The 27,736-nt window shown below is 33.7% G+C and overlaps 1 protein-coding gene across 5 annotated transcripts in view; it reads right to left on the minus strand.

The window, feature by feature from the left end:
• Nucleotides 1-27,736, minus strand: part of CDC42BPA (CDC42 binding protein kinase alpha) — a 326,828-nt gene that overhangs the window by 13,502 nt on the left and 285,590 nt on the right. For all 5 annotated transcript variants that reach the window (XM_060128307.1, XM_060128299.1, XM_060128320.1 and 2 more), the window contains 12 exons: nucleotides 26,701-26,784; nucleotides 21,127-21,232; nucleotides 18,536-18,672; nucleotides 17,708-17,847; nucleotides 16,369-16,450; nucleotides 13,994-14,210; nucleotides 12,987-13,049; nucleotides 11,449-12,042; nucleotides 9,652-9,749; nucleotides 7,117-7,201; nucleotides 5,099-5,222; nucleotides 4,297-4,414 (listed from right to left, as the gene is read on the minus strand). In XM_060128307.1, the coding sequence (XP_059984290.1) occupies nucleotides 4,297-4,414; nucleotides 5,099-5,222; nucleotides 7,117-7,201; nucleotides 9,652-9,749; nucleotides 11,449-12,042; nucleotides 12,987-13,049; nucleotides 13,994-14,210; nucleotides 16,369-16,450; nucleotides 17,708-17,847; nucleotides 18,536-18,672; nucleotides 21,127-21,232; nucleotides 26,701-26,784 (1,848 nt within the window). The remainder of the gene's footprint in view (nucleotides 1-4,296; nucleotides 4,415-5,098; nucleotides 5,223-7,116; nucleotides 7,202-9,651; nucleotides 9,750-11,448; nucleotides 12,043-12,986; nucleotides 13,050-13,993; nucleotides 14,211-16,368; nucleotides 16,451-17,707; nucleotides 17,848-18,535; nucleotides 18,673-21,126; nucleotides 21,233-26,700; nucleotides 26,785-27,736) is intronic.

Genomic DNA, 27,736 nt, shown 5'->3' on the forward strand with positions numbered 1-27,736 from the left:
ACAGAAATAGTAACTGTGGAAAATACCAATTATTGGTTTACCTTTAAGTAGCCCAAGCTTATCTCCACTTAGACACCCAAAGAACATGTTTGTTTTTAACAAGAGAACAACCTTCTCTTCAATGTTCAGGTGTATTTTTAAAAAATGAAATAATGTAATACTAAAGACATAGAAGAAAGTTTTTGAAAACAAGGGCTCTAGTTTTTCATGTTAAAATAACTTGGGAACATTTGGGAACTGTAGTTCAGCACCCAGTCACCTTCTCTAATGGGAACTTTCAAAGTTCAGTTTCTGAGAACAACTGTGTTTCAGGAAAACATCCTACCATCTCTTCATTAGAGACAGGCTGAATGACTTCCCGGAGACACGCTGACTGATATTCTCATGAGCTGAGATGAGCTTTCTTTGTTTAAAAAAAAAAATCTTGGGCTTCCCTGGTGGCGCAGTGGTTGAGAGTCCACCTGCCGATGCAGGGGACACGGGTTCGTGCCCCGGTCTGGGAAGATCCCACATGCCACGGAGCAGCTAGTCCCGTGAGCCATGGCCGCTGAGCCTGCACATCCGGAGCCTGTGCTCCGCAACGGGAGAGGCCACAACAGTGAGAGGCCCGCGTACCGCAAAAAAAAAAAAAAAAAATCTGGTAAATTAGGGAAGCTTAAAAGAAAGGCTTCTATATAAGGTGCTTTAAATTTAGAGATGTGAGTGAAACCAGTACTTTCTAAGGTTTTTTTCAAAAAGATAAAACTATTGATATAAATGTAACTTTAAGAAGTAAAATTACTTCATAAAGGTCTAAAAGGTCACCGAGCTTGAAATTTTATTTGTTAACAATTTTAGGAATGGGTAAAAGGCTAGGAGAAATTTTACGTGCTAAAAAAAATAAATCTTTTAGAGATAAAATATTACTCTTGCATTCAACTAGAGACAAATCTATTCTTTATTATAAGTACCCACTTATGAAAAAAGGTAAATGACAAAAAGGATTCAAGGAAACTACTACAGTATGTACTTGTAAGACATATATGCTGTTTTATATTAACTGCCTATATTCTCTTGGCTCACTAAGACACATCTGATATAGGAGATAAAAGAAAAAAATGACTCCTTATCCTCACTATCTTTTCCACATTCATGAGGCAAACAACCCTTTTCAGCATCATTTTGGTACAAAGGAAACAGAATAAGCTTCCAAAGACATTCAATAAACTCTCTAAGCTTTTAAGTATTTCAGAGAAAGGCAATACTGATTTGAATAAGTTAAACATAAAAATTTCTGAGGCACATGCTCTTTGCACGAATGACAACATCATAACTTTGGTATTTGAAAGTGCTTCTTATAAATGTTAATGTTAGATGAATTAAATTCATCTTCATTTTTGAAAATAGTTCATTAAATACAGAAAATTACAGTGGAAAGAACATACTAAAATCTGAGACTATATTAAAATATCACAAGCTTTTTAATACATGTATACACACACATATACATACACACACACACAGGTACAGACATGTATATTATTTGCTTTTCAGACATGCATATTATTGTGTCATTTACCAGTGTCTACTCCAAGGTAGGTACAGTTCTGGCATGACAATATATCAAAAAATATTTGTTAAGTGATTAAATGGATGCCTATGAAAACCCCCAGCTTTTATGTTCTTTGCTAGTGAAAGGAAGAAAGTCAGGTGAAAATAAAGAACAGGAGTTCAGACACATAACATCTTTGCTACAATATTACACGTACAGGTGAACAGGTTTCAAAAATTTACACCAACTTCTTGTCCTGGACATTCAAAAGTGCTTATGTGATAAGAAAACATGAAAGGAATGAAAGGAACATTAAAAACTGGATTGCACCTCTAGGGTAAAGAGTCACTTGTGTTAATTACAAAAAGAACCAGCAAGGCAGTCATGAGTTAACAAAATCAGTGACACTAATACTAAAAATCAAGAGGTCTAATGGGAATAAGTAGCCAGCACAGGAGGCCCTGTGTCATGGGGTCAGATTGATGTTGAATCTTTGGGAAATGCTATCTGAACTTGTTTTGCCCAGTAATTAAGAACGGACCTTATTCTGAACAACAACAATGACAAAACAGAGATTTCGTTTAAGTGGTGGGATGGTGAAGGGAGAAAAAGGAGGGATGCTGGGATATGAAAGTTCTTACAATGCTTGAAATTTCACATTTTACTTCAGTGTGCTTATTCAGGGTGTAGAAAGACCAAGTCTTACTGTGAATGAAGGTCTGAAAAAAATTCTGGAACATTAGCAAACTGATTTTTCACCTTTTCAAGCAGAGGAACATTTTATTAAATCCTGAAACTATTTCTCCTTAAGGAACATACTGTGGGATATAACATAATTTATAGAACAATTTTCCATAATTCTTCTTGCTATGTTATTGGAATATATGAGAGGAAAACCGTACTATTCTTTTTTTGTATACCAGAATGAAGCAAGTGTGAAAGAAAGTTTAATTTTAAAAGGATAATACACATTAAAACCTTGTTCACTACTGAAATAATTTTGTATTTGCTGATATGTTGCTTTGCAACATATGGATGTGTTTGAAATTTGTATGCCTCTATCCCTCCATAATGCTACCTACATAGCAGATGTTGAAAAACTATTTACTAACTAAATTTCAAAAAATTTCACATTGATCTATCAAATATAAGCTATACATATATTCACATTTCAACTGTTTATCACAATTAAAAAATTCTCTCTCCTAAGGTACTTTGTACCTGCCCTGACCTTGTAGCTTCTATAAGGAAAAATGACAGAAGCTTTTGGACCGTGTGGTTCTGCTCCGTTTACTTCTGAGAATAAAGGAAAACCAGTCTGAGGACTTAAGTAAATGTTCAGAACGGGAAAAGAATGGAGAAAAATCTGAACTCTCATTCCCAGGCAAAAGCTGTAAAAGTAGTATAGCTTTTTAGGTATGATAGATATCAGTTAACCATGTCAACTCAGCCTTTATTTATTCTCAATATGTTCAGCTTAATATTTATGCTCAGCCTTAAATTTCTTACTTCATTTTAATTACTATATCAAGATTGACTGTAATCTTTCTGCATACTTTATTTATATCTACCTAGCACGGCTAATAAAAATCCCCATCTGACTATTGTGAATGATTTGAAAGGAAGTAATGGTACTATAATCATATAATAATGTCTTTATGATGATGAAAAAACAATGACAGTAAGAACATCACACCCATTCATAAACAGGGCAACTGGTTAATTGAGATATTTATAATGTGGAACTCAGGCTCAAATTAGTGCAGATTTTTTTGGTTTCTCCTATGAAAGAAATGCAAAAACTACCTTTAAGAGCTGAACTTTTTTATTAAAAAAACTTGACTGTACAAACTGTATTACCTATTATTTTTCCTGTCAGTGATACATGTCTATATCTTCTATCACAGTAGAGTTAAGTAATGTGGGTAATTAACGCAGACTTCCTTAGAAAGAGCTTTGGGTTGAGATTTACATATCACCTCCCAAACTATCATAGCATTTAAATTATGCCTAAAATTCTGAGCAAAATCTAGATGCTATCACCACCTATCAAAAGAGTCATGTTTAAGTTTCAATAGTTTGTTGAGAGTACCATGATACTGAAATGTTACAGAGCTTGGATAATTAGCTAATTCCACTAATGTTCTTAATCTCAGTATATCAGGTCCAAGAATCCAATCTTCATGTTGTTAAAAAAAAACCCAAAACACAACAGTTTTCCTATGTTGTACTTTTTTTAAAATATAAGACTGACTAGGCAACACGTCTGTAATGGGCAGAGGAAAAAGATTTAATTTCATAATCAGATGAGAGGTGTGACCATTAATGATCAAGCTAATGTGGTTCTTTGGGGGACAAATATCTGTGTTGAATTGCTAAAACTTAGTGAAATTTTAGTAATTTGGTAACAAAGCTCTGAATCTTGGTATAGAATGTCTCCAAATCTGGTGGTTTATTTCTCCAACAATAGTAAATCTAGGTATGGGAGAAGTATATAGGGTATTCAACTAAATAAAAACTCGATATGTTTGGTTTTTGATACACATCTGTATTTTATGTTTTTCTCATCAGCTATGTCATTATGCATCTTACATATATTGCGATATATTGAGATAAACATTTCCTCATTATACTAATATGTCTTTTTAAGTCTTATATGTATTTAAGTGCACACACACACACACACTCATATGTATCCACCCCCTCCCCCCTCCAACTTAGTATCAACCCCATTTATATTCACATTCACTCTTCATTTCTCTTACCATGGGCAGGTCTTTTAGAATCTGTATTCCATCTCCTGGACCCATGTGTGCTATGTGGTTAAAATTAGTTGGGTTGGAAATTAATTTATTTCTCATTTCTGGATCTCGCAGCATCTCCCTGTAAGAGAAAACACCTGTTTAAACACTTTTATTCCATGACCAGTCTAGACAATTTCAGAGAAAAATTAAGTATACTTAAATTTTTTCATAAAAATAAACTGTGAAATCATGTTAATAAGGATAGAATTAAAATAATAGAATATACTAAGTTAAACATTTACTTAGAAGATTTTGTTTTAAATTTTAAAAAAGATCTTATGATTTTTGGTGGGAAAACAGAGAGGGTTATTTTAGTGCTTAAATATCAAAGAAGCTCTATTTTACAGATAATTCTGAACATTTTATGTACATCTTTTAAAATAATTGCTAATATATTAGAAATGTTTTTATATATAACTGGAAACACTACAAGCCTATTTCTGTTTGGTATTGAGAATAGTTAATCTGCACAGGTATGTTCTATGTTTATAAAAGCCCACATTCTAAAAATTGTAACTATTCCATATACAAAGAGAAATGAATCAAAATATGGTACTTTAATCTAGTACTTACTCACAACTTGGGAAGTATTAATTAAAATTACACTGAGAAATACATTCATTATTGCAGTTTTTAACACCATAGCTGATGATGACAGACTTTCAGAGATCAAATTTTCCTTCCAAATCAAATAAAGTATTATTACCAAATAGTCCTTCTGATGCTATAAGCATCTTTAGATGAGTATGAATTAAATATCTACCTCCTTTGTTGCATCCTTTCCTCTTCTGGAACTCTGAAGGAATAACGCCTCTTATTGTTAATATTTCTAACCATTTGTTTCCGACTATTATCTGATGTTTCAGGAACTACCAGTTCATCCCCTTCTGTTAAAAAAAAAAAAATACAAAGAACAATGATGTTCTTTAAAGTGCTAAAATGCTTTTCACCCATTAATCTCCAAGACGGTACAAACATCAATCAATTATACAAGTATATGCAATTCTGATTTTTTTAAGTTGTGCTGATAAATCATAGTAAATAATAATTTTCAATGAAATATACGTAAACAAATATATGCTGAAATTAAATGTAGCTTACAGAGTATATTTTCACCTTTATTTGATTATAAACACAAAATGGTACAATTTTACTAGAAGAAAAAAAGGAAAACGTAGTTGCCTTGGTGTCCTATCACTTTGGCCACCCCACCCCCAATATCTCTACACCATCTTCTCCCACCTTCCCAGTATTGGTTTCAATGGCTTAGGGTGTTAAAAAGCTCTTATTGTTGACCTGCACAGTAATCAGGCATAAATGGTAAATTATCCATGAAAATGATAACAGTTAAGATTTTTTTAATATATTAAAACATGTCCTTTGCAGATCCAATTTGCAAGATGTGGAGTAAAGGAAAGGAATTGTGTTTCTTCCAGCTTCCTTTACTAAAAGTAAGAATCTTATTGCTATTTCTACTCTCCTGATCTTCAGGGGATACTTACTTATGTACATCTAGTCACCTAATGCCCATCTATCTCAATTTTAATACCTAGAAGTAAACAAAACTCTTAGCCATGGGCTCCCAAAACATGCTGGGATATGGTGAACATCCTCTAAAACAGAAAACTGTATCCATACAACATGATGAATTCCATTCTCTAAATAAGGTAAGGAAAAAGAGAAAAGCCAATCTTTAGAAGTTTATAACACCCAAAAAGCTAAAATGAGAAAAATGTAGTAGGAAGAAGCCAAAGGAGCCTGTAAGGCCAGCCAAAGCAAGATGATTAGTAAAAAAAAAAAAGCAACATTCTCCTTGTATCATAATGATAGCTTTATCAGATTGCTTTCCTAACAGCAAATGTTAAAAGGATAAAATTTTAAAAGTAGATGAGAATTTGAGAGTTGGAATTTGAGAATTATGAGGGTGAAGCAGATCTTGGTGAGTTGCAGTGGCAACGGGAGATTGTGGACAGCCAGAGGACTGCCAGAGCACTTTGGGCTCCTGAGAGATGAAAGAGAAACAGACAAGACAGAGAAATAGAATCTCCGGGAAATAGGATTTCCTTTCCTTTTCAAAAGATAAGACAACTATGTTGAAATTTTGTCACGTATTCCTTCTCCTAGCTCCACCTTTACTCCTAGCCTAGAGTAGAAAGATGAGAGCATAAAAAAAGAGAGTTGGAATAGGTTTTAGCCTATAGAGACAAATTGGGTTACGGACACATTCTACAATCATTACATACAGTGAGAAGAGGGTGCATCTAATCTTGTCTAATACCTGAATATCCTTTCTCAAGTCATACTGCAATAGCCTCTTAGCATAGGACTTTTCCTACAGTCACCAGTCTGTACACCAAGAAGCCTCAGTGCCAAGAGGATATACCAGAGCATCAAATCTGAAGCCAAGCAATTTGTATGTATCTCAGTACTTAAAAACAAACAAAACAAAAATGACAAACCTTTGATGGAATTTTTTTTTGATAGACTATACAAATTTATTGGAAGAATATGGGGGAAAAAAGAAAAGCATAAGGAATATAATAATCCCACTACCCAGAGATAACTGATGTAAACATTTTAATGTGTTTTCTTAATGCCAATGTTTTTACTTACATTTAAGTCAAAATATTATTCTAAATACATAATGTACCATAATTACATCTTCATTAACTAGATCCACCAGAAAAGATCATAAATTTATGAACACCCCTATACAGACTTTGGAGTAAGATACACCTGAATACTTCTATGAAGCTCTCCTACTAATGTGTATTTTCTTACCTGCCATCTTATTTTTGAAATATATTAATCTAATCGTCTCCAACCCTAAAAGATTTAATGATCCTTCACTGTTTAAGGGTCGAACCTAAAATAATAAAAAATAAAATTAGTATTTCAACAAAATTCAAAAATTAAATCATAAAACTTTTGAGATATTTATAAGGCACACACTATTAAGACCTTTAATTTATCCTTCCTTTTTAGGAAGGAAATCAACAATTCTGACTAGAAAGGTATAAAATTATCTAACTTGAATTAACACAGTTATAATGATAACGTTTTAAAGGAAGAATATTCTGGGCAAAAAAAGAAAAGCAGAAATACATTTAAACCTTAAATTTGACTTTTTAAAGCCATTAGTACCAGACGATGATACTAAAATATTCATACAGCTACTTTATGAATCTTATTTGAACTAAATGTACACACATGACAGAGATGAAATTGTACATCACTGGGGAAAGGAGGGACTGTCAATAAATGGTGATGGAGCAACTGGGTATCTATATGGAACAAATGAAACTGAATTCCTACTTCACACCATACACAAAAAGTCAATTCTAAATGGAACAGAGACATAAACACAGTAGGCAAAACTTTCAAACTTTTGAAAGAAAATAAAGATCCTATCTTTATGACCTTGAGGTAGGAAACAGCTTCTTAAGAAAAAAAAAGAGAAAGGTAAAAAGGATAAGAATGATATTACATTAAAATTTATAACAATGAATTTTCAAGCAATAACAACAAATGTTCACAAAATACACTATAAAAATTAACAGGTCACAAACAGGGAAAAGATTCACCACACCCATCACTAAACCAGTATCTACCATATATGAATAATTTCAAAAAATCAAAAGATGACCAAACAGGAAAATGAGCAAAAACCATGACCAGGTATTTCACAGAAGAGGAAATATGAACGATGAATAAACATACAAAAGATTATCAGCAACATTGTTAATTGGGGACATGCAAATGAACACGTCAATGAGATATCACTTTATCACCATAAATAAATGGTTATAAAACTATGAATTCTGACAACGGTATGGGTCATAAAGAACTCTTATATACTGATGATGGGAGTGTCAACTGGTACAATTACTTTGGAAAATACTTTGACACTATCTTGTAAAGTTGAACACGTGCATTCTCCACGTCCCATCAGTTTCGTTCCTAGGCATATGACGTAAAAGAAACTCCTGCACATACGCACCTGAAGACATATATGACTTCTACAGCAACGTTCATAATAGCAGAAAGCTGGGAAATAATTCACATGTCTGCTAATCAGACAAATAAATTGTGATCTATTCACCCAACAGAATATTTTACAGTAGTGAAAAGCAATGAAATATATATATATGTGTGTGTGTACACATATATATAATAGTACATGTAACATGGATGAATCTTAGAAACAGTAAATACATTAAGATAGCAAGGCAGAAGATGATATACAACATAACATTTTATTATCTCAAACATAAGCAAAACTGAACAATATATTATTTAGAAATATTTAAATATACAAAAAATTCTGTATTTTAAGAAAAGCAAGGGAATCATAAACACAATAATCAGGGTAAGGGAAAAATACACAAGCAGATTCAGTGAAATTGGTAATGTTCTGGCTCTTAAGTTAGCAGGTGAGTTCATAAGTGATCAGTTTATTATTATGCTTCATAAAGATCATATATTCTTTTATATATACTTCAAAATTCACATGATAAACATAAAAGGGAAAACTAACTGTAACCAGCCCGAAGTTATAAACGCGAGGACCGTATTTAGTTGTTTTATAAAATGTGGCAGCATTTACAAGAGCTTTTCCCACTGCTGTTATGGTTTAAAATTGGGGCAGATTTTGAAATAAGATCTTGGTTACTTTCTTTTACCCATTCCTCTAAACCCTGCCCTGCAACTAATGACACACGCTGCATATACTTACATGAAACTATTATTCTTCATTGTTGCAAAACAGCCATTCTATACTCGTAAAAATTCTCTTTATGTTACCACAGGGAAATGTTAAAGGAAAATATTATATTTTATTAGGAATGTGCGAAACCCTTATTTTTTAATCATGAGATGCTTATACAGAGCATTGGTTCTAATTTTAATCACTTTTCTAGCCCATGAAATATGCCCTCAAGGATTAAAATTGCATACCATTATGTGAAAAACAGTAAAATTACAAATAATATACTCCTTCAGAGCTCCTTAAACTAAAGTGGAAGATAACACTGACATATTAAGTTGTAGAATATATTCTAGTTGTTCATTATTATAATAATCATACGTTATACAGTGAAACAAAATGTAATAAAAATAATACGGTGCTGAGCTACCTGTAAAATTAACCAGCTTGATTTTTCTTTTTTTTCCTACTCTTAGCTAAGTCCCAGATTACCAATTGTGTTATTACATGTGACAGAAAATGCTAAACTAGTGAAAACTAGCTAAATAGTCATATTAGTGTTTCACTTATAATCATTTGTTCACTTAGCCCATTTTTTAATGTTAAATTACCTTTTTGAGTGGGAGAGTCTGAATCCATTCCATGGAGTTCACATCAAAGATATCAACTGCATTTTCACTATACACTGAGAGATACGGTGCATTGTAACCTGGGAGATGGGAAGGAGAGAACAGCTGGCTGGTTACTTTTAACTGCTAAACCCAAAACATTTTGAAAGATCTATGCTAAAGAAGTGTAGAGTGGAATCCCACCAAAATCCTATTGTTAACATACAGTAGCCACATCAATACATTTTTGAAGTTAAAAAAAACCCCGTAAATCATAAATGAAGAGGTTTTAAGGCCATTATAATACAGAAGGAGTCTGTTAACACCAAGAGTATATTATTCCCTTGCCCCATACTAGTTCTATAAAGGAATTTCATTACATTTTAAATAACCGATTCCTAAAGTAGTTAAGCTCTTGACAGTGAAACAACTTACGAAGTAGAGAAATCTGCAGGTAAGAGCTATGGTCACATTTATCAAAGTATGATAAAGCATCTGGCACAGGAGATGCTCAATATATATTTACTGAAAGAATGAACATCAATAAATGGTGACACAAGCAAAGAAAGATCAAATGATTTACCCAAGCTAAGGTCATGAATTAAATTTTTGGCAGAGCTATTCATAAAAGCCAGATATTCAAATTCTTATTCTAATTCCAATTAACACTGTACAATTCACATAATACTTTGAATTATTTTCTGACTAGGATTCATTCTAAATATGATGCCATAGATAAGAGTATAAATTTCAGAAGAAACAAAACATCAAGGATAGTTAAGTCTGGGTAGGTATATGTATTTTTCTTTTGATCTAGATTTTCTAATTTTTCTGTAATAAGTATATATGGCTCTCCTAAACTTTCTTATATTGAACTTTTAAACTTGACTATACACATACCCACCATTCCTCCTATCTTGTTGCAGTGGAAGAGGTTTTACTCCTCCTGTTCCAAATCCTTTCCCCTATATTCTGACTTCCATCCTTTTTGGCCTCTTGGGGATCTTACTCTATTTCCTGTATTTACCATATAGTCATAAACCTTTCCCTGGCTCCCTAGTGGCTATCTCCCTTCGGCATTTAAACATGCTCAAAGTATCTTCCACTAAAAACAAAATGTGTTGGATTAGATATTCCTCCTACATGCCTCTACGGAACTCTGTACTTCTGCTATCAGAGCACTTATATTCTACTGCAACTTGTTTTGTCAGGAATCCATTCGACTGCATTCATGCTCTGTGAGGGTAAGACTGTCTATTTTGCTCAATGTTGTATCTCTTACAGTAAAATGACACATAATAAGTATTCAATAATTTATTAATATCTTAATGTTTCTTGAACGTATCTACCTACCTAGATAAAAATGTGAAAGTGAATAACTTTTCAAATGCTACATCATACCTTCACATAACTGATTAAATAATTCACTAGGTAACCACTTCTCTCGAATAAGTCCTATGAGCTATTAGTGCTCACAAGCACTATATTCGGGGGGACCATGAAGATAACTCCTTAGGGTTATTTCAAAATACAATAATATGTGTTAAAAATCTATCTAAGTAAAACATTGCATAGGAAGATTAGCTTTAATTATGTTCCTGTTAATGTTGACCCTGTTGGCCTAGGTCTTAACTACATATGGTTAGTTACTTTACATAAAACATACTTGATGCTTAGGAAAAACCTCAAAGATGACTTAAAAAACAACCTGTTATTAACAATGAATACATAAAGGAGATGAAGGAGAAGGAAAAAGAAAGAAACAGCAAGATAAGACAGCGAAAAGTAAGAGAATCTTACAACAAGAGGAAGGATTTGCTGGCCACATCAATTCCTGTTGTCTAGATCTTCGGCCCTGACAGTCAGTATATATCCCAATGCTGTTAAAACACAGCAGATATTCTTTACTGGAGATTTCAACTGCACAGATGGCATCCATTGGTTGATGTGCAATAAATGAGAGTGTATGGTCATTTGAATGGAGCATACTGTATGGACTTCCTTCTCCATTCAGGGGGTATCTTAGAAATCCAGACTGGAATCCCACACAGAGTTGTTCACTGAAGATTGCCATCCACTGGACATTATATGGGACTTGAATTTCCTTAAATTTTCTGTGACGGGTCTTGCTCTGAAATAGTTCATAACAGAGGACCTGCCTTTTCATAGCCACACACAGGCATGTAAGAGCTCCATGACGTACTTTTCCAGAAGTTATGGTTTGACACCCTTTAGTTTCTGCCAATTTATAAAAATCAGTCTCTCGCCCATCCAAAGCTGACATAGGAAAAAGTCGTACATGACGATTTCGTCCTGAGATCACAGCGACAAGCTGATCATTTGGAATGAGTTCAATCTGATGAATCTTCTTATTGTCACCAACTCTAATAATTTCTATGCAAAGAAACAATAATAAATCAACTGCAAAATATTTTGTTTACCTATTAATTATATCCCAATTATACTCAAAAGAATATGTCAACTTACAATAAAGACAGAGATACACACAGAAAAAATGAGAGATCAGAAATCATATGGAGAAAGATGAAGATAATTACACCCATTATAAGATAATTTAACCTATAATTTAATTTAACCTATTTAACCTATAATTTAACCTCGATAGTAAGGTATTAAATTTAGCACTGAGATTTCTGGCAGCCATGGCAAAGAGTTCCTATGTGATAAAGCATGCCAGATCTTTAAGAAAAACCTCTTTATTCTCACCAAATCCTAGGGAAGTTTACCATGGGGTTACTATTTTTAAAAACCGAGTAACTCATGTTTCACTAAAGATATTTCTTTGGGTAACAAATTAATGAAGTTTAAATGCATTGTTTTCCCATGATCTAACTTGATATAAAGACAGAACTTAGAACACTGTATTCAAGAATGCTAAGTTAAATGGGTTCCTTTTTACTTCACCCAGTATTTAATTTCTCCCTAAAAAGAAATCTGTTGTGTTAAACTGTGGGATAAAAGACCCCAACAACAAACACATTTTAATGACTGTTACCACTCCTAGTACTGTTAGAACTATGAAAAAAATCAAGTTGCATTTTTCTTTCATGTACCATCTTTAGAAATGCAATCTGAGTTCACACAGCAGAACTGTAAATAAAATGACACAAGAAAGACAATACACATGGAAGTTTCAGAACTCAGATGGACTAGAAAAATTAAAAAAATTATGTTTTGACTTATAAACGTATCCAATTAGGCCTGGAAAATTTCAATTATAGAATAAATAAGAGCAAATCCTGCTCTTTTTAGAATTCAGAATCTGTAGGTTAGAATACTCTATCAATAATATTTTCTCCAAAATAATTTTCTCTTACCATCTTTGGTGACATGCACAACAAATAACCCTTCTTCATTCCCCAAAGCTATTCTTTCATGATCTATATAAGACATAAATATGAAGTATTTTTATTAGGTAGAAACTATGTAAATTCATAGAATAAAACAGATAACAAAAGAAATTTGGTACAAAAAACCAAATAAATAAAATAAACAATTAAAAAATAGCAATAACAATTTGCACTATTAAATTTCCTGTCAGATTACTGTGGTAAATATTATCTCGTGTCTTTTTTAATAGAACAATCATTAGAAAATAATTTATATCAATGCTTATAAAAAGATATATCTTTTTTTAACAGGACAATCATTAGAAAATAATTTATATCAATGCTTATAAAAAGATATAAATGTTTATTCAATAAAAGGTGAAAGAAAAAAACCCCTAGTTTGTTAGCACCCTGTGACCAGTTCCATTTCTTGTTTGGGGAGGGAAAAATTGTGCAAGGCATTTGAACCCTACTCATCAAACTTTTCATTATTTACTAGAAAGTAACAAAAGAGTGGGCAGTGTACGTAAGAATATAGCGAAAATTTAACCCTCCAGACAGAAAAGCTGCCATTTTTGACGGCATATTATATATGGAACACTCTGTGTTACACATTCCATCTTACTTAAACTTCACAGTAACCTTTGCAAGGTAATTAGTACCTACATTTTACATAGGAAACTTATGCTTTATGATACGGCTTATGCTTTAAACAACTTTTTCTAAGTCACACAAGCAGAAAATCGATTCGTTAATAGGTTAATCTTCAGCATTGTTGCTTTTTCAGAAGAAAATACATTTGAAAAGTATATTTATTCTTGTTTACTGAAAAATAAAGTTCTAATATGGTCTCATGCATTCAATAAACATTTACTGAGCATCTGTGATATAACACATACAATGTTAGACACCGGGATTCCTAGATGAAAACCAGTCCCTGCTGACAAGGTATATTAGTAAATAATTATAACAAGATAAATGTTATGAATTCATACCTATGATTGCAGCTGCCTGGGTCGTTTTAATGAGGGGAAGAGTGCTGTCATAAGCCTCTTTGGGAACATACACTGAGCGGTCTCTGAATTTGTTTTTCTTCAAAATCTTGTGCAATTCACTCAGCACTCCCACCCATTTACTCTTCTCATTCTCACTATCTGCTAGCATCAGGATTGAACATTTGTTATTAGACGCTGAGAGCTGGGAAGCTGTGACCTAGAACAATTTAATCAAAATTCATGACATCAGCAAACAGATACCTTTTAAGCCAGTTTTATACTGATGCTAGTTCGCTTAGCACTAGCCAACAAAATGAGCATTCATTAATTGATACCTTTAACAGAGTTTAGCTATTCATAATCAGAAGAATAGTTTTAGCATTAGAATTCATGACAAAGGTAGTAGATACCGTTCTAAATGTTAGTGTCATTTGTATTTTCTTTGCTGCAAAGTGCCAGAATACTATCACTAAAAAATCCATTACACACAGTCATATAACAACAGCAACTGACATTTACTGAGTGATTACTTGGCACTGATCAAAGCACTTTGTAAGTATTAACTCATTTAACTCTATCAACATCTTTACAAGGTAGGTATTGTTATTATATTCTGATTTTATATATGAAAAAAACTGTGATGCAGATAAATTAATTTCTCCAAGGACACACAACTAGACTGGAATCCTGTGTCCACGCTTGTAAGCCCTACACTGTACTGATTTTCAACTTGTTTTAAAAAAGTCAAAAATACTCGGAAGTACTTAAGATTCTCTATTACTTCATAACAATAACTCATCTCAGGGAAAGACCAGATCACTTGAGCTAGTATTTAAATGAAGGTTTATAATTATACAATGACGCTATAATCAGAACAGAATTGAATTATGTATATATGGATCCTTTATTAAGAGTAATTTAAGCAGCAGTGACAATAAAATCCCACAATTAGAATCAGTTAAGATAAGTGGGCCTCTGTAGGATCCCTTGGTACTGGTGAGAGAATAGCTGTTGGTCTAGGAACTGAAAGACTAAGTATGGTCTTTGTCTGACCTTCCTCATATACAAGATTCATAGACAAATACAAAGCATACAGGCATACCATTAAGGCAACAGCCCTTTTTATTAACCTCTATTACCTTAATTCACCAATTCGAGATGGCCCTGTATTAGACAGCCTCCAAAGATGGCTACCAACAATTCTTCTCTGGAATCCCACTCTTCTTATCAAGAGATGCAGTCTATTTCCCCTTCTCTTAAATCCGGGCTGACCTCATGACTTGCTTTGGCCAACAGAATGGAGAAGGGTTATTATGCCTGTTTTGAGCCTAGCCCTTAAAAGGCCTGGCAGCTTCCTCTGCTCTCTTGGAAGTCGGTCATGGAGAGCTCAGCCAGACTAGTGGACGATTAGAGACCACGTGGAGAGAGTTCATACAGAGAACTGAGGTGGCCCAGTGACCAGCCAAGTACCAAGGCGAACAGCCGGCACCCAGGCCCCAGATGTGAGAGTAAGGTCATTTTGGATATTCCTGCTCCAAATGAGCTGAATGCAGTCCCATGAGTGCCCCCAGTTGACACCAGAACTGTACACCTGAAGGACTGACCCACAGAATGGTGAAAAATAAACCACTGTTGGCTTAAGCCACTAAGTTTTGGAGTGGTTATTACAAAGCAATGGAACTGAAACATACTAACTTTTTAAATGAGATCTTAAAGAAACTTCTATTTTTTTAAAAATTGAGAAATCTCATGCTTATTCATTTTTTTATGTTGTAGCGCTTATCGGAAAATTGAATTGTGACTCAAAAATATTATCCAAGAGGAAATCTATTTTAGAAGCCATATATTCATGCTTTCTTTCTTTTTTTAAAAATTTATTTTATTTTTGGCTGCGTTGGGTCTTTGTTGCTGCGCGCAGGCTTTCTGTAGTTGCAGCGAGCTGGGGTTAATCTTCATTGCAGTGCGCGGGCTTCTCATTGCGGTGGCTTCTCTTGTTGTGGAGCACAAGCTCTAGGCGCACGGACTTCAGTAGTTGTGGCACGCGGGCTCAGTAGTTGTGGCTCACGGGCTCTAGAACGCAGGCTCAGTAGTTGTGGCGCACAGGCGTTGCTGCTACGTGGCATGTAGGATCTTCCCAGACCAGGGCTCGAACCCATGTCCCCTGCATTGGCAGGAGGATTCTTAACTGCTGTGCCACGAGCAAAGCCCTATTCATGCTTTCTATTGGTCTTTTACTAATTAAATATTTACTTAGCACAAATTGTCTATAAGATTTGGTTCTATTCCAAATAAGTTTGTGATCTATATAGAAAGGCGAAACGTATACTCATAAAAAGCGAATAATCCAGTGATCAAATTACAGCACACATACTTACTCTAAATATACAGGGTATGTCTTTTCGACTTGCGTGAATAACATCAGAAGCCAAGACTGAACTCACAGAAAATTCTTCGTCCCTGAAGGAAAAGTTAAAAGTCAATGGAAACAGTAAAAGTCAGTGTATATGGGTATGTGTGTGTAGTTTTAGGCATGAATCCAAATAACACATATGAAGCAATCCTTAAAATTTAATTACATAAAACATCCAAATTAAATTTTTAAAAATTTTGAATTTTCTCCCTTTGTAAATTGATAGTGCCAGAAGTAATTTATCAAGTGTAATTTAACAGTGCCACATTTTATACAAGAGTTAGAAATCATTTCTGGATTACTCGGAGTCAAAAGGCCAGTAAGTACAGATGGAGTCGAACCCTGGTAGGTCTCCAGGGTCTCCAGTAGACTGCACCCTCTTTCCTCTCATAATACATCTCAAGTGCCTTCAACACAGCTCATCTGACATTTTACTGTTCCTTCAACACCTAAGACAGATTTCCTCCACAACAATTTATTCCTTGTGACTTCCTTAATTTGGTTATTGGTACCATCATTCTCTTGGTCTTGAAGACTTGACATCTTAGTCTTATCTTTGATTCTTCTCCCTTAGGAGGTTCTGTCAAATTTTCCTTGCTGATATTCTAGTATTTCTTGCATCTGTTCCTTTATATTCCATATTTGTGGGGAAGATAATGTGTTTGAAATGCTGGTATGAAATGCCAATGTGAGCCAGAGCTAGAAATTCTAGTTTTGAGCACTGGAGAAAGACCTGGACTGGAGACATATGTCCGGGAGTCGTCAACACAGAGGCGATGGCTGAAGCTATGGCAGTCAATAAGATCACTGAGGGAAAGCGTTAAGGGAGTCACGAGAAGAGGGTAAGCAGAGCACCCCAAGGGGCAGGGGAAGAGTCTCAAGAATGAAACTAGAAACATTCAAGAGGTATACGTAAATGTTCAGATTCACTTTATATTCCAAGAGCCTGTACGATTTTGAGATTTTTATTTCCTTTCCTCACATTGGAATTATAGCTAAGCCTTTACTTTAGGTGATGATATGAACATTACACACATTAGACTCCAGTACCCCAGCAACCTTTAAACTGGTCTTTTGGTTTCAAACATTAGCTTCTTCTCCCTGACCCAACACACATCAACCTGTTCTATAACTACACCTTATTTCATATTTTTAATTATGTTACGATTGCAATATTAGTAAATGAGAAAATTAACATTAAATTAGATTTAAATAAAAACATGGCAATGCAATTAGAAGAAAAATCACACACTTTTCATTCCTATGTTGCAAAGATACAAATATTTTCACCTTCACAAACTTACCTCATGTCAATCACCTGACTGACTACGACACTGGGCTGAGAAGCTTTTCCTTCAGCAATATCATACAGAAAGAGTTTGAAATCACAAACTACAGCCAGTGCTCTCTGCCATCCTTTCTTCACTCCAGCTGGCTTAGGGATCTTAGACAGGCAAACAAACAAACAAAACAACCTAAACTGAAATGTCAGTCAGAGCCCCTTTAATTACATATGTAACTGCATGATGAAAACCTAAAGACAGTGTGCACGTGTTGTAAGTCTGCCACTGTGTTTGGTAAAGTAGCAGATGGTACACATACATCATTAATAACATGAGAAAGTGTGATAACACATTCTTCAAACACTGATTGACATTATATTCTGAAAAAAACTTTAATGGTACCATTTTAATTTTCTCTAGTGATTCATTAAAATAACATTCATGGATTTCTAAGTAGCATAAAAGCCAAATTTGGTAGTAGGATGAAAAGCAGCTTACACTTTAAATATTATTCAAGATGACAAGTAAGATTATGTCTTGACAATATCTCATACTTCATAAGCATATGCCACCTATCCAGCAAGATGAAGAGCCAGACTCCTTTATGGAGATTTCAACATCTGTTCATTATAATACAGACACAGTAGAGAAAATTTTGAGACATTTTGGAATTTATTCTGAGCAAAAGCTAGGTTTTTGTTTTCAGACCATTACTCTGAATGAAGTAAAACTGTTAGATGAATTTTATTCACCTAATTTTCTGTCAAGGACTGTGTGTGTAAGGTGACTTTCTTTAATTCATTAATAAGCCTTAAAAGATTAATCTAAACCCAACCTAATCATACTTACCCTGACATGCCCTTCATATGCTGTTCCTATTCCTTTCTGTGGATCTATACCCAGGGGACCTTTTGTCTGTTCAGGAGGAACTGGACAAGCAGTTGGAGCTTTGTTTACACAAGTTATGTGACATGAAAATCCACACACTTTTGGAGGGAAAAAAAGAAACAGTGTTCAATAAAAATTCATTTTTACAAAGAGAAAATTCACTGAGCACTCATTACATGCAAAGTGCCATGTTAAATGAATGCTTACCTCTGATTTTATTTTAAACAACTTGACAATATTTTTGTCATTTGGGGAGCTGATTCATTTGCTCACCAGTAAGAATTTCAGTGAGAAATAGTAAATACTTTTTTATTACTGTAATATGTAATATTACTGTTCTGTGTTAACACTAGTGATCAAAATGAGAAGCAAATAGATGGGAAAAAAATCTAACCTTGCAAATAAAACAGCTGTTTTAAACTGAATTCTTAAAAGAGTAGTTTCTGGAGTTTTCTTTAACTCTTCATCTCACTGCAGTTTGGTATCTGACCTGAAATCTCTCTTGCGAGAGTCACTGATGGATGTTAAATTACCTGACATCTTTTCAATATCTGGCAAATTTTACCAATTCCTCTTTTTGAAATTTAAATTGTTCAATGATTAAGAAGGTACAATTTAAATTTTAGGAGTTACTGATATTATTGTATATAGGTAAATTACTACTAAGATAATAATAGTAGTTAACTTTACTGAGTGTTTTAAATTTTTTCTGTAATAATCTAAGAGAGGTAAGATCATCCTCATTTACGTATGACTGGCCCTGGGTCACAGAACTTGTTAAGTGGCATTGCTGGGATTCAAACCCAGGCAGTCTTGCTCAGATCCTGCATATGTAAATACCAACAGTATTGCCATGATACCTCTTGATACTTAAATGATGAACCTGAGATTCTAAGACAAAATGATAAATAAAAATAAACTCTCTTCCACTGAGACTTGGTTGGTTGAGAATTAAAGGTTAAAGTATTTAAAACAAACAAGCTTGTTGGGAGAGGTTACAGACTAAGAATATCTATTTAGACAATTCCTACTCTCAGGGGGATCCTGGAGAAAATCTGGGAAGGAATAAAAAAGGAACTGAAGGGATACCGTCATGGGAACACACACATGGGAAAATGGATTGTATATCACAAATGGATATAAAACCAGCAGAGAGGCAAGAGGGACTAGTACTGACTGTCAAAAACGATTCATCTTCTGTAAGACAACCCATTCACTTCTAAGTAGAGTGTCTAACAAGTTACAATTTGCTTTAATAAGCAAAAATCTCTCTTCCAAGGGGCAATGGAAACAATAAGATAATTGTCCAATACTGGATCTAATTTCAACCAAGAAGAATTAAAACGACAGGAATCTTTAGAGGTTATAACCACATTATACAACATTTATGAAAGCCTGAGCATAGTCCAATGTGTCCCCACAGCTTTATAGGGTAGGCTGGTAGGCTGCAAAGAGTCAGTCTGAAGAAAAGACAGGCCCAATTTCATGGCAGGAGACCCTTAGAAGGGAAGAGAATTGGGAAGATCTCAAACATTCCTACTATGGAACCGCAAATGATTCTGATTCATAAAAAATGACAAGGGACCTAAAGCCAAGCAGCTGCCAGGATTCCTTCTGATAAACAGATTAAAAAGTCACATTTATAAGTACTGGCTAAGTTTCACAATGAGACAAGGCAAATTCTCTCCGTTGGGCTCAGACACACCTCCCTAGTCAATGATAGAGGCTATTCCTTCTCAGATTACTTTGTTATCTTTACCTTTTACCTCCCCCTAACTATGTTTCCCAAGGCTCTGTCCTCATACTTGTTCTCTTTTTACTCTACATGTGTTTCCTGGAAAACATCATTCATATTCATCACTTCACACATTCATAACTCTCAAATCTCTACTCTTAAAGCCTGCCCATTTCCTTTTGCTCTAAACCCATGCATCTAAGAGACTAGTTAAGATAATGCAATCAGGATCTTCCACTTGGCTTGTGAGAACTAGCCGAACATAGAACCCTGACCCCCAGTGCCTAGAAGCACAGAGCAGGCATTCTGCGAGCATGTGATGGATGGATCAATGAATGGTAGGGAAAAACCTCTGCTACTAACACTTGGAATAAAATATCTTTTGAGGCATAGTAGCCGACATTTAATTCTGTGAAAAGATACTTCATTGTCTACTTATTAATAATAATTTCTCTAATAAATTAAACAAGAGTAAAATTAAATGAATAGATTCAAGAATAACTTTCACATATTTTGTCATACAGGTTAATGGGTTTTGGGGACCACAAATTCTCCTGAATGATGAAACAAAGATGAATGAAACATATTTAAATATAGCTCCCCTAGAAAATGTTTCTAGGGACCATCTGTCTAGTTTCCAATATTCAACAGACTTTAGCAAGGTGTTCAGTTTATTATCCAAAGAAAAGCAAATGACTAAGTCAAATAAATAAACATTTATATACTTTTTAAAGAGAATAAAGCTATTTGATTACAGTTTAGGGAGTAAATGTCAGGACACTAAATTAGTCACATTTTCTTACCATTTAATTCTTACCTTCACAGGAACAGCCTTGTCTTATCAAGCCCACCATCAAGGAGGTACACTGATGACATTTGGTAGGAGTAGTAAAAGATTTGACAAAAAACTGATGAGTCTTGCGCTGCAAAACAAATTGATAAAAACATACACATCGTTCATTTAAAGGACTTCCATAATATGAATCTCTGTGAACCACACCAGCTGCTAGAATGTTTTCTAATTAGGTGTAGAATGAATTCTTTTCATTTCTCACCATATCTTTCTATAATTAATGCTCTTTAAATATTTTTATTAGGCAATATTGAGCTGGATTATGCTAAAAATAATATAAGAAGTTAAATGATAATCAATTGCTCTTGAATGCCATTTGAAAAGTTATAAAATAAACTAGCAATTTTTGCTCATGAATTTTGAATTCAGGATTTTTGTAAGTTCTTTGGCAATGCATTAGGTGAAATTTTGCATATTTATACCTATACAAATAAAGAAATTTAATATGCCTTTATACCTTCTTACGAAGAACAAACAGTAATTTAAAATTCTTGTCCCTACTAAAAATCATGTATTTGATTTTCTGGGACCACGAACAAGTAACATGCTTAACAAATATGTTTCCTCCCTTGGAAGCAGGCAGTATGACACTTGAGCAGATATAAATACACATATATTATTCCAGAGACAGACTGAAAACCCAGTAGTTAAAGTTCTTCTCTAAGTCTTTGCTGATCTGTATGGTGGTACACCAACGTACATTTCAGCTCTCTAGAAATTCTTTCCTCTCCAAATGAACTCTTAGCATGTTTTAATAATAAATGAATTACAGTCACTGTTCTATCACTCTGCTGTGTGAACTTAGGAACAAATTACTTAACTCCTCTGTGTCTCACTTTCTTTATTCTATAAAATAGAATCAGTAATAGTATCTACTTCATGGGGTGGTTAAATGAGCATTAATATAAACAAAGCCTTTTGAACAGTGCTGGCACAGAGTAAGCATTCAAAACATATTTACATGTGTATGTTATAACCATATTTATAAAACATATTCTGAAAACAAATTTGGCTAATTATTTCTTTTTTATATGTGAATTGATTTAAACGAGTAAAAACTTTATCCTGTATTCCAGTAACATGTGAATACTGATGGAAAACAGTTTTAAAGTAGTAGTATTTCAGCTGAAATTTACCATATTAACAAAAAACTAAAGAGAATATTCAATGCTTTAAAATTTAAGTTAAAAATAAATTTTGCTCTTCTCAACTGGGATATATTTACATACCACAAAAGAAATTAAAAAAAAATCAAGCGTAGAAAAGTAGATCATCTTTTTCTATTAGGGTCCTGGAATGGAATGAGATCCTCAAATTTAGAGCAGTCATGAGCTCTGGTCCAACCTCAAACCATTCTATTCTAGAAGTTCCTCAGGACCTTTGGTCAGTTGCAAAGCAGCACTGGGATCTGACTTTATTCTAAGTAGAGGACAGACTATCTTTCTACTGGCTCTATAACTGCTGTGTGTGGACCGAGCAACAACCAAGGTGCAGACATTGCTCCAGTACTTCTCAACCATCTCATTTAATGGAGACAATGCCTCTGGGAAGATAGGTATTATTTCTTCACATAGATGAAGAAACTGAAACTCAGAGAGATTAAATAAATTAGTCATGAATAGACAGTTATTGGTAGAGTTCAAATTCAAGCCCGGATCTGATTCTGCCATCTTTCAGAGTTTGATAATTTAAAAACATGTAACTGAAAAATATGATCCTAAAAAAAACCCCACCAGACTACATAAGACACAGTTAGGTCAAGACTAGAGGCCTCTGTGCCTGTGATAAAAATACCTGATTTGTTAACATCACATAAAATTTTGCTCAACATTTCTCCTGTATACTAATTTTTACTCTTAGTTTTTTTAACTTTCAGGAACTATGAGAGTAGATTTTCTAGTGCTAACTTTTTCAATTGTTCAAAATACATTAATGCAATAATGCAAAATTTGTTACTGATTGGTTCTAAAGGCTTCTATTACAATGAAAGAATTAGTCAATGGCTCAAGGTAAGTAACTGTTGTTTTTCTTCTTCTAAAAGATAAGAAGACATGTCTGAAATGACAGTAATAAAATAACCATGCCCATGACAAATTTAATAGTATTACATCACAATATCTAAAAATTGCTTATAAAACATATCTATTATATACTTTTTCCCCAGAGATCTGCCCAGGATGTCATAATTTTAACTAAGTATGCAATAGTAGGAAAGATAAACAATGTTTTACCAAAGCATTGATTTTAAATGATCAACTGGCAGGTGCTGGTTAAATTGTAGGAGGTGGGCGTGATTCACTACTGAAGATTAAATGGTCCATGTTTTACTAATCCCAACTAAGAACAGTATAATATGTAACATAATTAACATGATTCTGAGAGCATCAAACTTTAGGCAACACACAATAGGTTTTTGGTTTTATTTCTTTTTGGTGCGGAGCGGGCAGGGGAAGATGAATAGTAACAAAAAGATAGGTGAATTCAGCCCTAGGGTCTAGACCACTTGGCTTCTGGATCTTTCTAAGATCCCCTTTCTTGTCTCCTGGTCAATACCTGATTTCTAATACTTCCACAAAAGGTAGCTGGAGGAGGAGAAAAAAATTTCTAGTAAAAGAGGCATTAAGCCTAAAGCATGAACTCTAATTTTAGATTATGTGATAATTTGGAGTAAAATGAGAATTAACTATAATCTCGAAATTTAAAGAAGTGGATAGAAAGAAGGGTTCTTTTCTATTCCAATTTTGCCAGCGTTGCAGACTTCAAGCTACTCAGTGGAGAAGGTAAAATACTTTTAATAAAAGATGTGAGAACAAAGTAGAACCAACCCTTTTTGAAAACGTACAAATCAGTAGTTGTACATAATTAGGATTCTACACTATAAATGACAAGGAGTCTTTATCTCAAGCAAACCTTTATTAAAGGTTTTTTTTAAATAACCTTTTTCCCTTTTAAGCACTTTTACTTTGAGAAAACTATAGATTCAATCCTTCATCTTTTAAAAAACATGAAGTAAATCTTATTTTACTTTGGGGGGAGGAACAACAGGTGTACATAATTGAGTTAATGTTCAGTCCATGAAATATTATTACCAGAGCTTCATGGAGGCCCCTCTAATTTTATTTATTTATTAAACTGGACCCCTATCTTAAACCAGTTATAAAAATCAACTAAAAATGGAGTAAGGATTGAACATGGACCTGAGTCCATAAAACTCCTAGAAAAGAGCATAAGGACTAAGATCCTTGACATTGGTCTTGTATTTGGCCTTATTTTATTTTTAATTCATCCTTGATGATCTACTCCCCATCCTTCCCCATGAAATCTGTCACCCAATCTAAGGTGATCTACACAGGTCCTTGGATATGTACACAGCCTTATGAATTAGATATTTTTGAGTGTTGCTAATTTATATAAATGTAAGATTTTGTTACACATCAACCATATTTTACCTATCTTTCTTCTATTTCCAACTCCCTGTTACCATATGCAGCACTAAGCATCTCTGTCATTTTGCCTAATGGATCTGCATAAAAATTTTTTTGAAGGAATGAGATTGCTGGGTTATGTGGTATATGTCTATTCCAGTAGCCAGGTTGTTCTCCAGAATGGTTGTACCTGTTTAAAATTCCACCAGCTGTGTGTGAAGCTGCGTGTTTCTTCACATCCTTGATGCTACCTTACTTAATTTTTGACAATCTGGTGAGTATAAAGTAGTATTAATTTAAAAATTATTAAATTACTTTAATTTCTAATTTCACCAATTATAAATAAGGTTGGACATTTCTTCACATGCTTGCTGACCATTAGGATTTCCTTTTATGGGAATTACTCATATTATTTGCCAGATTTTCAACTGGATTTCTAATCTTTTTCACATGCAGTTACAGAAGTTTCTTATATACCGTGTTCTAGAAATGAATCCCTTACTGGTGTTAAACACTGCAAATATCCTCTCCTAGTCTGTCATCACTTATTAACCACCTACTAACAATGTTTTCAATGTACAAAGATCTTTAATTTTAATGTAGTAAAGTCCATCAATGTTTTCACCTTATGATTGTGATTTGAGATCTTATTTTCATTACCTAGTCACAAAGAAATTCCACATTTTCTATGTATGTATGTTTAACTTTTAAAATCAAATTAATACATGTATATAGTTTTAAGAGTAAATAGTATCACAATCCTTATAACAAAAACAGAAGAACCCCCTTGCCCCAAGTCGTCCTTCCTAGGGGCAATTTCCTTTAACCCTGTTAGCTATTTACTTCTAACAGCAGAACGGATTTTAGGGTTCCGAGTTCTTTTCTTTCAACACTTTGAACATACTTCCTGTCTTCTTGCATCTCATTGCTGTTGAGAAGACCAATATCAATTTGACTTCTGTTTAGATAATCTGCTTTCTCTTTGAAAGTTTTTAGAATTTTCTCTTGATCTATGATATCCTTAAATTTTGCTATAATGTGTGCAAATGTGAATGTTTTCTTACCTCCTCTTTTTAGCACATAATAATGTATTTCAGTATGAGGATTTCCACCTTTATTTCTGGGAAATATTAGGTCATTATTTCTTTAAGTATTTCCATCTCTCTATTTTTTCTTTTCTTTTGAAAGTCCAACTATATAGATAGACACTATTTCTGTCTTATAGCTTAACTTTCATATTTTCCACCTCATCTTCCATCTCACAACTTGTTTTTCTGCTACATCCAGTTTGCTCATTCTGCTATTAAAGCCAGTTACTTGAGTTCTTTATTTCAGCAGTTATATTTTCAGGTCAAGCACCTGGAAATTATTTTTCTTTATAAGTACCTTATCCTGACCCATGTTCCCAACTTACTTCCTTTCTTACCTCTTTGAACATACTTATTATGCTTATTTTAAATTCATGCTCTGTCTAGCCTCAAAATTTTATCTAGCATAGATTATTCAGTTTGTTGCTTTCTTTTATACCAGTTATACTTTGGTATATTTTATTAGTTTTTCAGATGCATCAATCTGTCTCTAATTCTGGGGTTTACCTGAAGTTCATGTTCGGGGGATGCAGAGTTCCAATTTCTAGAATTCCTTTGTAGGAGCTTGAGATAAGCAACTAAATCTTCATGTTCTACCATATACAATACTTTGGACATGGTCATGTTGAATGGAATGAAAAAAAAATGATCTGAATTTTTCTCTAAACATTTCTCTTTCTAAGTGTTTTATTAAGCTCAATTTTAGATTCTTCCACAAGTGGCCTCAACTTAATGCCTTCCTTACAGTACATACTCCAAGCACTACTCCTTGCTGTAACAGACTTCAAAACATTGAATTTAAGAAGATGGAAGTTAAAACAGAACAAACTTTGCATGATTGTCCTACCTTTCTTAGTGGTGATTATTTCCACTCATACAGAATTTATTCTCTTTCCCAGCTTTTATGTTTATAATTTTGAGGAATCTAATAGTAAAAATCACGGCACATACAAAAAGCAGAAGAAATCCATTCTCCTTCTTTCCTTTTTTTCACAACATACAATGCTTATCACTCGATTGAATACCTTAGGTGGAAAGCCAGTTGAACCAGGGCATCCCTTTTTCTTTAAGGTTGGTGTGTGAACTGGAAGTGGAGTATAGTCTACAGTCTGAATCCAGGGGAAAAGAGGAAATAAATGTCATAAAACAGTTCATCTATTTCAAACATCACTAAAAATAAAAGTAAACACAGCCAAACAAAACAGCAATAAGGAAAAATTATCTCAATGAAGCTAAAATTCTTAGTGTTGATAATTTAAATTTCTGCCTGCAATATCTACAAATAAAATATTTGTTCAATTTATAAAAATTATTTCAGTCTGGAAATTTAAAAATAAATAACTTGTAAAAGAGAACCTACAGAAGAACACAAGAAAGTCATAGCATGTAGCCTACATAAAATTTAGGATATTAATTTTCAAGTTCAACTGAAAATGCCATATTAATTGTATAAAGTATCTTAAAGAGTTTTAAAGCAAGATTTATAATCAAAATATTTAGAAGATTCTTTTAACTCCTTTGACTTCTATATACAGGATGCACATTACATATATGGAATACAATTCTGTGGATTTGTGTGTATGTGTGTAGAGAGAAAGAGTGAGAGAGCGCATGCGAGATATAGAGATTGACTGATTGATGGATTAGTGGAATTTTTGTGAAGAAAGTAATTTCTAAGAAGGGAGTTAGATTGTTTAATATTACTGGAATTCAGAACTGACAGAAATTTAATTACTTGCCATATCTTTATTTTATGGCATATTACTGTAAGATATTTCTTTGAATGAAAGGAACCAGTGATTTTACTGGATGTTATTGTGGAAAAAAAGAGGCATCACTTATTAGCAAAGTGTAAAAAAAATATATGAAGAATGACTTCCTTTTAGGATGCTAAGCAAGCAAGCAAGCAAGAGGGAAAAGCTAGCTTTGTGTAAAGTTACAGAATATTCTAAAATATTAAGAGAAAAATGGATGGTCCCTCTTTGCCTTTGTTACTATATAACCTCCAAAAGCCAAATATTTTACACACATGATAGCCTTAAAATGGAATTTAGATGGGCT

The sequence above is a fragment of the Lagenorhynchus albirostris genome, chromosome 2 (assembly GCF_949774975.1).
Source record: "Lagenorhynchus albirostris chromosome 2, mLagAlb1.1, whole genome shotgun sequence".
Taxonomy (NCBI): Eukaryota; Metazoa; Chordata; class Mammalia; order Artiodactyla; family Delphinidae; genus Lagenorhynchus; species Lagenorhynchus albirostris.